This window comes from Carlito syrichta, unplaced genomic scaffold (assembly GCF_000164805.1).
Source record: "Carlito syrichta isolate Samal-C Ts95f unplaced genomic scaffold, Tarsius_syrichta-2.0.1 Scaffold97081, whole genome shotgun sequence".
Taxonomy (NCBI): Eukaryota; Metazoa; Chordata; class Mammalia; order Primates; family Tarsiidae; genus Carlito; species Carlito syrichta.
The window spans coordinates 15337-26895 of NW_007041177.1; the positions used below are offsets into that span (position 1 = coordinate 15337).

General features: G+C 45.0%; 1 protein-coding gene across 1 annotated transcript in view; it reads left to right on the forward strand.

The window, feature by feature from the left end:
- Positions 1-10731, forward strand: part of LOC103265250 — a gene marked incomplete at its 5' end in the record, with an annotated part of 17848 nt that extends 7117 nt beyond the window's left edge. Inside the window, 2 exons of the mRNA XM_021714813.1 lie at positions 5108-5250; positions 10379-10731. Of these exons, the coding sequence (XP_021570488.1) occupies positions 5108-5250; positions 10379-10451 (216 nt within the window). The remainder of the gene's footprint in view (positions 1-5107; positions 5251-10378) is intronic.
- Positions 10732-11559: the final 828 nt, after the last annotated feature.

The window sequence follows — 11559 nt, forward strand, 5'->3', positions numbered from 1 at the left end:
CAGTGTGTCACTGCACTTCAGCCTGGGAAACAGACTAAGACTCCAACTCCAAAAAAAAAAAAAAAAAAAAAAAAAAGAGTTGCTGAGGCATTGTTTATTTATTTATTTATTTTTTGAGTTGGAGTCTTAGTCTGTTTCCCAGGCTGAAGTGCAGTGACACACTGCTCATGGCAACCGCATCCTCGACTTGCTGGGCTTAGGCAGTCCTTCCACCTTAGCCTTCCATGTAACTGGAACCACAGTCCTGCACCACCACACCTGGCTAATTTTTTGATTTATTGTAGAGACAAGGTTTCACCATGTTGTTCAGGTTGGTCTCAAACCCCTGCGCTGAGGCAATCCTCTTGCCTCTGCCTCCCATAGTGCTGGGATTACAGGCATGAGCCAATGTGCCCGTCAGGCATTGCTGTTTCTTATTGAAGGCTTTACAATGTCATGTAACTGATGAGTTTTATTGCATACATCTACTGTGACCCGATGTTAGGAATGTTTTTAGGAAGTATGCTACATTTTTAAGGTTGCCTCAGTTTGTTTCTTTTTTTTTTTGAGTTGGAATCTTACTCGGTCGCCCAGACTGGAGTGCAGTGGCCGCTTCCGGCCACCACAGTCTCGACCTGCTGGGCTCCGGAAATCCTTCTGCCTCAGCGTTCCAAGTAGCGGGAATTACAGGCATGCGCTACTACGCCCGGCTGACTTTTTGATTTATTGTAGAGATGAGGTCTCGCTGCCCAGGCGGGTCTCGAACCCGCGGGCTCAGGCAATCCACTCACCTCAGCCTCCCAAAGGCGCGAGATTACAGGCTGAGACACCGAGCCCGGCTTATTTTCTTTCTTATGGCCAAGATGAACAGTGGATTTAGATCTAGGGGAAGAAAACTCCTTCAAGATCATGCTGCCAGTTTTTAGAAATAATCACGTTGTATGGTCTTAACTGCAATGGAAAGGTCCAGGCTGGAGTGCAGTGCAAAGGCAGAGTTAGAATTTCAGAAATGATGGTGTACTATAGGTATTAGTTGTTGAAATGTACTAACTAGTCGGGCTTGGTGGCTCAGCCTGTAATCTCGTGCCTTGGGAGGCCGAGGTGAGGGGATTGCCTGATCCCGCGGGTTCGAGACCCACCTGGGCAACTTGGTGAGACCTCATCTCTACAACAGATAAAAAAATTAGCCGTGTGTGGTAGCGTGCGCCTGTAGTTCCAGCTACTTGGAAGGCTGAGGTGGAAAGATCACCGGAGCCAAGCAGGTTGAGGCTGTGGTGGCCGGGAGCGGCCACTGCACTCCAATCTGGGGCGACAGAGTGAGACTCCAACTCAAAAAAAAAAAAAAAAAAAAGAAGTGTAGTAATATACATTTCTCAATACATGAACAAACAAATAGTTCCTTTTTTGTTCAAAGAACAACTATTTTTATGGTATTGGATATATATTAAATTTTACATATGATAACTTACAGAAAATTATTTTCTAATTAAATTCCAAAGTTAGATTGGTAATCGAAAGTGGAGATGTTATCTGACATAGGAAGCATCTTTGGAAATCATGGTAGATGTGTTGTAGATATGTTATTAACTTCTTTTTCTCAGCTGGATGTACTTCTTTCATGCCTGTAATCCCAGCACTTAGGGAGGTGGAGGTGAGAGGATTGCCTCAACCTTGGGGTTTGAGACCCGCATAAGCAACTTGATAGGACCTCGTCTGTTCAATAATTCAAAAAATTAGCTGAATGTGGTGGTACACGCCTGCAGTTCCAGCTATTTGGAAGGCTGAGGCAGAAGGATCGCCTGAGCCCAGCAGATCAAGGTTGCAGTGGCCGTGAGTGCCATTGCACTCCGGCCTGGGCGACAGAGTAAGACTCCAACCCCCCCTAAAAAAACCATTTTGTAATAAATTAATTTTTGATGCTCTGAATGTCAGCTGAATCTATGTGAAAGCTCTAAAGTTTGGTGGTTGTTTTTTTTGGGTCGGAGTCTCACTCTGTCGCCCAGACTGGAGTGCAGTGGCCGCTCCTGGCCACTGCAGCCTCGACCTGCTGGGCTCCGGCGATGCTTCCGCCTCAGCCTTCTGAGTAGCTGGAATTACAGGCATGTGCTACCATGCCCGGCTGATTTTTTGATTTATTGTAGAGTTGAGGTCTCGCTGCCCAGGCGGGTCTTGAACCCGCGGGCTCAGGCAATCCACTCACCTCAGCCTCCCAAAGGCGTGGGATTACAGGGTGAGTCACCGAGCCCGGTGGTGGGTTTTTGTTTTTTTTGGAGTTGGAGTCTTACTCTGTCCAGGCTGGAAGGCAGTGGCACACTCATGGCCACCCAGCGTCGACTTGCTAGACTCTAGCAATCCTTCCACCTCAGCCTTCCAGTAGTTGGAAGTACAGGTGTGTGCTACTACACCTGTTTAATTTTTTATTTTATTTTATTGTAGAGACGAGGTTTCACCAAGTTCCCGGGGCTGGTTTCGAACCCAGGGGTTCAGGCAATCCACTTGCTTCGGCCTCCCAAAGTGCTGGGATTACAGGCTGAGCCACCGAAACTGTCCTGCTTGGTGGTTGTTAAGTAGAAAGTATAAGTTATTGTTCCTAACCGTCATTAAATTTGCACTGATGACCTTTTCCACATATTAATTTTCTCATTTTGGGTTTATTATTGACTTAATGTTTTTTTAAAAAAAGAATCTATTCGCTTAAAAAAATCAAATGTATTTCTTTTAAAAAAATAGAAAAGCATTCTTTTATTTATTTATTTATTTATTTATTTATTTATTTGAGTTGGAGTCTCTTTCTGGCACCCAGACTGGAGTGCAGTGGCATGCTCCCGGCCACTGCAACCTTGACCTGCTGGGCTCTGCGATCCATCCGTCTCAGCCTTCCAAGTAGCTGGAACTACAGGCGTGCACTACCATGCCTGGCTAATTTTTAGATTTATTGTAGAGACGAGGGTTTCCCAAGTTGCTTGCGTGGGTCTCGAACCTGCGTCTTCAGGCGATGCATTCGTCTTAGCCTCCCAAAGTGCTGGGATTATAGGCTGAGCCACCGAACCCAGCCGGAAAACCATTCTTATTGTGATAAATAAAAGGTAACCATAAACACGAAAACTGAAAGAAAACAATGGTAATAAATTCTAGTTGGATTCTATTGACAACATACACCTTTCAGCCTGAAACTTGTACTCTGTGTTGAGAAGGGAGTTCAGAGCCGGGCTCGGTGGCTCAGCCTGTAAACCCCTGCATTTGGGAGGCTTTGGTGAGTGGACTGCCTGAGCCCGCGGGTTCGAGACCCACCTGGGCAACTTGGCGAGACCTCATATCTACAATAAATCAAAATGAGCCGGGCATGGTAGTGTGCACCTGTAATTCCGGCTACTCGGAAGGCTGAGGTGGAAGGATCACCGGAGCCCAGCAGATTGAGGCTGCGGTGGCCGGGAGCGGCCACTGCACTCCAGTCTGGGTGACAGAGTGAGACTCCAACTCAAAAAAAAAGAAAGGAGTTCAAAAAGTGTTAAAGAAGTGTTAAACAGCCGGGCTTGGTAGCTCAGCCTGTAATCCCACGCTTTGGCAGCCTAAGATGAGTGCATTGCCTGAGCCCCTGTGGGTTCGAGACCTGCCTCAGCAACTTGGCGAGACCTCATCTGTACAATAAATCAAAAAATTAGGCAGGCGTGGTAGTGCACGGCAGTAGTTCCAGCTACTTGGAAGGCTGAGGTGGAAGAATTGCCGGAGCCCAGCCGGTCAAGGCTTTGGTGGCTGGGAGCGTGCCAATGCACTCCAGACTGGGTGACAGAGTGAGACTCTATCTCAAAAAAAAAAACGTTAAAGACATATTAGCACTGAACTGAGACCTTGTCCTTGATAGTATCTGTGATGAAGGAAATGAAATAAGACTTGCTTTCGCGCTGTGATTCAGTTCTATTTTTTTTCTTCTTTTTTGAGTTGAATTCTCACTCTGTCACTCTGGCTGGAGTGCAGTGGCACGCTCATGGCCAACTCGGTGTTGAACTGCTGGGCTCCCATGATCTTTCTGCCTCAACCTTCCAAGTAGCCAGAACTACAGGCATACACTACCATGCTTTGGTAATTTTTTTTTTCTTTACTGTAGAGATGAGGTCTTGCCAAGTTTCCTGTGCTGGTTTCAAACCCAGGGGCTCACCTTGGCCTCCCAAAGTGCTGGGATTACAGTGCTATTTAATGTCCAGGTTTTTTTGAGTTGGAGTCTCACTCTGTCACCCAGACTGGAGTGCAGTGGCCGCTCCCGGCCACCGCAGCCTCGACCTGCTGGGCCCTGGCGATCCTTCCGCCTCAGCCTTCCAAGTAGCTGGAACTACAGGTACGCGCTACCAGGACCGGCTAATTTTTTGATTCATTGTAGCGATGAGGTCTCCCCAAGTTGCCCTGGTGGGTCTCGAACCCTCAGGCTCAGGCAATCCACTAACCTCAGTCTCCCAAAGTGTGGGATTACTGGCTGAACTACCGAGCCTGGCTTGTCCAGGTTTTTTTTTTTGGAACACACTGTAAGGTATTTGCATGAAAAAAAGAAAAGTCACTTATGTTTTCTGTTTTTTTTTTTGAGTTGGAGTCTCATTCTGTAGCCCAGAGTGGAGTGCAGTGGCCACTCCCGGCCACTGTAGTCTCGACCTGCTGGGCTCCGGCGATCCTTCCGTCTCAGCCTTCCAAGTAGCTGGAACTATAGGCATGCGCTACCATGCCTGGCTGATTTTTTGATTTATTGTAGAGATGAGGTCTCGCTGCTCAGGGGGGTCTCAAACCTGTGGGCTCAGGCAATCTACTCACCTCAGCCTCCCAAAGGCGCGGGAATACAGGCTGAGCCACCGAGCCCGGCTATATTTTCTCTTTAAAAGGTAGAAGGAAAGGGAGGAATAATAGGCTCTGGAGATCCCATATCAGAAGAATGAGCTGTTAAGGTGCCTTTAGAGACGAAAGGCTTGGCTGAGATTTATAGATGGGTCTACATTTTTTGGGTAAAGAAATTTGCAGTCCAGCACCAGCTTTCTAGCCACTCATCTGCCTTTTCTGTTGGTGTCATATTTCTGTTTGTCTTCTTTGGCACTCAGAATAATCTAGCTGTTTGAATTGCTCACGCACTGTTTTTGGAATTCACTAGAGGATAGTGGAAAATGAGAAGATTAATGCAGAAAAGTCATCAAAACAGAAGGTGGATCTCCAGTCTTTGCCCACTCGCGCCTACCTGGATCAGACAGTTGTGCCTATCCTATTACAGGGCCTTGCTGTGCTTGCAAAGGAAAGGTAAGATCATAGAGTCTACAGGTGGGGTTAGTAGAGGAAGCAAAATGGACTTCCCTAGCTGAAGCAGTCCTTTTGTATAATAGCTTTTTTATTTACTATGTAATTTATGGATGTTAAAGTTTTTTAACAAGTTTTCAGCCATAATCTCCTAATCAGATATTTTCTTTTTCTACCTGTCAGAGCATATGCATATTTGTAAAGATTTGTAATCATGGTTTATATGTAATTTTGTATCTTCTTTTTACTTAATATTAGGACATGAGTTTTTCTTTTCTTTTTTTTTTGAGTTGGAGTCTCACTCTGTCACCCAGACTGGAGTGCTGTGGCCGCTCCCGGCCACCACATCCTCGACCTGCTGGGCTCTGGCGATCCTTCCGCCTCAGCCTTCCAAGTAGCTGGAACTACAGGCACGCCCTACCACGCTTGGTTAATTTTTTTTATTTATTGTAGAGATGAGGTCTCACCAAGTTGCCCAGGCAGGTCTCGAACCTGTGGGCTCAGGTACTTCACTCACCTTGGCATCCCAAAGCGTGGGATTACAGGCTGAGCCACCAAGCCCGGCCATCAATTTTTCCTATATCTCGCTGTAGTCTCTATGATTATCATTTAAACGATTACAAATCACATTTAACCTAGCCATTTTCCCATTGTTGAACATTTATGTCTAATTCCCTTTGTTGTTTTTATTTTTATTTTTGTGTCTCTCTCTGTCGCCCAGACTTGAGTGCAGTAGCATGCTCCTGGCCACTGCAGCCTCGACCTGCTGGGCTCCGGCGATCCTTCCAAGTAGCCGGACCCACAGATGCATGCTACCATACCCCACTAATTTTTTATTTATTGTAGAGATGAGGTCTCGTCAAGTTTCCAGGCAGTTCTTGAACCTGTGGGCTCAGGCAATCCGCTCACCTTGGCTTCCCAAAGCGCTGGGATTACAGGCTAAGCCACCGAGCCCGGCCTCCCTTTATTATTATAGGTCATCGGGTAGTTTATCTATTTTGTGTTGTTTTTTTTTTGAGTTGGAGTCTCACTCCGTCGCCCCAGCTGGAGCGCAGTGGCACGTTCATGGCCACCCCAGTGTCGACCTGCTGAGTTCCTGGGGTCCTTCCTCCTCAGCCTTGCAAGTAGCCAGAACTACAGGCACGTGCTACCACGCCTGGCTAATTTTTGATTTATTGTGGAGACTAGATCTAGCCAAGTTGCCCAGGTGGATCTTGAATCCGCAGGCTCAGGCAATCCTGTACATTTGGCCTCCCACAGTGCTGGGATTACAGGCTGAGCCACGGAGCTCGGCCCCAGTTTATCTGTTTTCATGCTTCATTTGCCTTTGTTTAATTACTTTCTTTCAGTAAATTTCCAAGAGTTGGTTTACTAGTTCAAAGGACACAACTATTTTTATGGTGTCTGACATATAATCCCAAAGTGGTAGGATTATAGGCATGAGCCACTGCTCCTGGCCCTAAAATACTATCATATTTCTGTCCAAATGTTCTTAAAAGTATTCCAGTGTTACTGTAGCCTCAGTAACACTAGTGTTATAAACTTTTTTGTGAAGTTTTAATTTACATTTCTTAGCAAGATTGGAGTTACTTCTCTTTTTTCTGCGTGTTTTTCTCCAGTAATTCTTTTTTTGGAGTTGGAGTCTCACTCTGTCACACAGACTGGAGAGTGCAGTGGCAAACTCCAGGCCACCGCAGCCTCGACCTGCTGGGCTCTGGCGATCCTACCGCCTCAGTTTTCCAAGTAGCTGGAACTACAGGCGAGTGCTACCACGCCCAGCTAATTTTTTGATTTATTATAGAGATGAGGTCTCACCAAGTTGCCCAGGTAGGTCTCGAACCCATGAGCTCAGGCAGTCCACTCACGTCAGCCTCCCAAGGTGAGGGATTACAGGCTGAACCACCGAGCTCGGCCTGTTTGTTTTTTTTTTTTCATCTGGAGTTTCATTCTGGTGCCCAGGCTGGAGTGCAGTAGCATGCTCACAGCTACCACAACCTCGACCTGCTGGACCCAGGTGATCCTTCTACCCTAGCCTTTCAAATAACTGGAACTACAGCCATTTGCCACCATTCCTAGCTAATTTTTTTGATTTATTGTAGAGATGAGCCTCACCAAGTTGCCTAGCCTGGTCTTCTACACATGGGCTCAGACAGTCCTCTCACCTTGGCCTCCCAAAGTGGTAGGATTAAAGGTGTGATCCACTGTGCCTGGCCCTAAAATACTACTTTCAATGGTAGAAAAATAACTTGAAAAGGTTTCTTTTTTTTTTTTGTTAGTTGGGGTCTCACTCTGTCGCCAAGGCTAGAGTACAGTGGCATACTCGTGGCTACCCCAGCGTTGACCTGCTGTGCTCCAGCAATCCTTTTGCCTCAGCATTCCAAGTCGCTGGAACTATAGGCATGCACTATCATGCCCAGCTAATTTTTTGATTTTATTGTGGAGATGAAGTCTCGCCAAGGTGCCTGGGCTGGTTTGAACCCACGGGCTCAGGCAGTCTACTTGCCTCGGCCTCTCATTGTGCTGGGATTACAGGGTGAGCCACCAAGTCCTGCCTGTAAAGGTTTTTATTTTTAATTTTTATTTATTTATTTATTTTTTGAGTTGGCGTCTCACTCTGTCGCCCAGACCACCTGTGCTCCTGGCCACCGCCGCCTTGACCTGCTAGGCTCTGGCGATCCTTCTGCCTCAGCCTTCCAAGTAGCCAGAATTACAGGCATGTGCTACCATGCCCGGATGATTTTTTGATTTATTGTAGAGATGAGGTTTTGCCAAGTTGCCCAGGCGTTTCTCGAACCCGTGGGCTCAGGCAATCCACTCACCTCAGCCTCCCAAAGCGCGGATTACAGGTTGAGCCACCGAGCTCGGCTCTGAAAAGGTTTTTAAGGACAAGATATTAGTAAATACATTAATTTTTCTGCCAAAATAGTTAATCAAATTAACTTAGAAAATTTTGTGAAAAATACTGTCTATGTATAGGCAGGTTAAAGGGCTGTTTAAAGTGCTAAGGGTGGCCAGGTGCCATGGCTCACACCTGCAATCCAGCATCCATAATCCCTGCACTTTGAAGTCCAAGACGAGACAATTACTTGAGCCCAGGAGTTTGAGATCAGCCTGGGCAACATAGCGAGACCTTGTCTTCACAAAAAATAAGAAAATTAGCCGGACATGATGGTTAGCACCCATAGTCCCAGCTACCAAGGAGACTGAGGTGAAAATATCACTTGAGCCCACGAGTTTGAGGCTGCAGTGAGCTGTGATCATGCCAGTGCACTCCATTCTGGGTAAAAGAGTGAAACCCTATCTCAAAATAATGATAAAGTGCTAAGGGAGTGTTTTGAGATCATTGTAAACCACTTTTCCACATGCCTTTTTGTAGTAGAGTATACAATGGATGCCTCCCAAGTTTTCATCTTTGGACTTGTTTTCTCAGGAAGAATAATTTACATAAGGCTGGGTGTGGTGACTCAAGCCTGCAATCTTAGTATTTTGGAAGGTTGAGGTGGAAGGATTGCTTAAGCCTAGGAGTTTGAGACCGGCCTGGGCAACAAAGTGAGACCTGGTCTCTAAAAAATATAAAATTGGCTGAGCATGGTGGCACATACCTGTAGTCCCATCTGTTTGGGAGTCTGAGGTAGAAGGTTCACATGAACCCAGGAGGTCACTGCTGTGATGAACCAGGAGCAAACTACTGCACTCTATCCTGGATGACTCAGTGAGACCCTGACTCAATTAAAAAAAAATTTATAAAAAAATGATAAATACAAAGTATCGCCTCTTAATTTTTTAAATGTGTTTAACTTCTCTGGTGTGCTGTGGTTACAGTATTAGAATTATTATTGATTTAATTTATTTTAATTATTTATTTTCTTTTTTTTGAGTTGGAGTCTCACTCTGTCGCCCAGACTGGAGTGCAGTAGCCGCTCCCGGCCACTGCAGCCTTGACCTGTTGTGCCCCGGCGATCTTTCCATCTCAGCCTTCCGAGTAGCCGGAATTACAGGCATGTGCTACCATGCCCAGCTAATTTTTTTGGATTTATTGTAGAGATGAGGTCTGACCAAGTTGCCCAGGCGGGTCTCGATCCCGCGGGCTCAGGCAATCCACTCACTTCAGCCTCCCAAATCGTGGGACTACAGGCTGAGCCACCGAGCCCGGCGATTTAATTTATTGAAGGAAAGTGGTTTTTAGAAAGGAAATTTAGCTTGGTGCAGTGACTCATGCCTGTAATCACAGCACTTCGGGAGGCAGAGGCGAGAGGATTGCCTGAGCCCATGGGTTTGAGATCTGCCTGGGCAACTTGGCAAGACCTTGTGTCTACAATAACCAAAAAAATTGACTGGCATGGTGGTGCACACCTGTGGTTCTAGCTATTTGGAAGGCTAAAGTGGAAGGATCACCTGAGCTTAGCAGATCAAGACTATGTTGGCCGTGAGTGTGCTACTGTACTTCAGCCTAGGCGACAGAGTGAGACTTCTACTCAAAACAAAAGAAAATAATAGAAACAAAAAAAGAAAGGAAACTTAACAGAACATTAGTGTTGCTTCCTTTGATTAGTCGCTTGAGTTCATCTGCATGTCTTGGTGACGCTCCAGTTATTGTCCTATATTGTTTTTTTATTGAAGGATAGTACACAGAAAATTACACATATCATGGGTATGCAGCTCGATGAGTTTTCACAAACTAAACACACCTATGTAACTTGCATTCAGAAAATTACACATATCATGGGTATGCAGCTCGATGAGTTTTCACAAACTAAACACACCTATGTAACTTGCACTCAGATTGAGAAACTGAATACCACCAACACCCCAGATGCCTCCCTTGTGGCCCCTTCAAGTCATTATCCTTCCTCGGGTAGCTATCATCCGGTCATCATTGCATTGTGGGAACTTGTGTTTTAGGATTCAGATCATAACCAGATTTAAGCCATGCAAGAGTCTCAGTATCTTTTAACTGAATCATTGACCTGTTGGCTAATTTTCTTGCCTATCTCATCGTTTTTACCACAAATGACCTTTGGCTGTAAAATGAAAATTACACTTAAAAAATGTGTTTTCATGATGGGAAATGCTTCAGATTAACACATCTAGAAAGTATATTTCTAAACTTTGGATTTTTTTTCCCTTACAGACCACCAAATCCCATTGAATTTCTAGCATCTTATCTTTTAAAAAACAAGGCACAGTTTGAAGATCGAAACTGATTTTTTGGGAAGAACAGAGAAATTTGGTTGCTACTGTAGATTTACATGATTAAGAGGCAGCTTTAATTGCCATGATTATCCCCCTTTTTTGGAAATGTACGAACCTTCAGGACAACAGAACTTATTTCCGGAGTTACAGAAGAGAACATATTTCCCTTATTCTGTTTTAATTACCATACTTATTTAACGAGAGTATTCTGTGCAATTTTTCCCAGATTGTCTTTAACTTTGTTTTTAAAATGTCCTTCAAAATAAACTGTCAAAATGTTATTTTAAAGTAGTTTTTGTTCTGTATGACCACTATTTTATTTGGTTGAATTGTTTTTATGAATTGCTTCTTTCTTGTGTCTTTTGAATGCTGCAGAATTTTACAGTGAAAATACAGCAGGGCCAAGGATAATGGAAAAAACTCAAGCAGTTTTGCTCAGCACTGTCCCTGGACCTTTTTGAGGGTGGGATCTGGGCATCTTCAACGGCTTAACAAATACCAAAGGTGATTCTAATGCACAGTAAAGTTGGAGTACTGATAAAAAGCATTGCAGAGGGTGTGTACTATCCTCCATTGTCATCGACCTTTGTGGTCATAATAGCTCTCATTTATTGCAGTCCTACTATGTGTCAAACACAGTACTATTTTACTTACCTCTGATATGGCAGCTCTGCAAAGTAGATATTATTATTCCCATTTTGCAGACGAGGAAACAGACTTGGAGAGGTTACGTGACATGCTCAAGAGGACACTGCAGGTAAGTACTTGAATGGGAATTCCAATTCTTCCAATGTAGTGCCGATAGTGAAGCGAGAAGATGTGTGCAGCTTAACGTCATTGCTCTTTGCAATAAAAAGCAGTGGCCGCTCTTCGGGGGCTCTCTTCATTGCCCCCTGTGAAGAAATGGAGACATCTCACTCATTCTGAAAATAGGAAAGTTGTCTAAAGGGGCCCCAAAGAAATAAAACCATTCACTTGAGCAGTGGTTTTCAAATGGGAGCAATTGTACCCCCACACCCAGAGGACATTTGGTGATGTCTGGACACATTTTGGTTGGCACACTGGAATCTAGTGGAGAGAGGCCAGGGATACTGCCAAACATTTTTTTTTTTTTTTTTT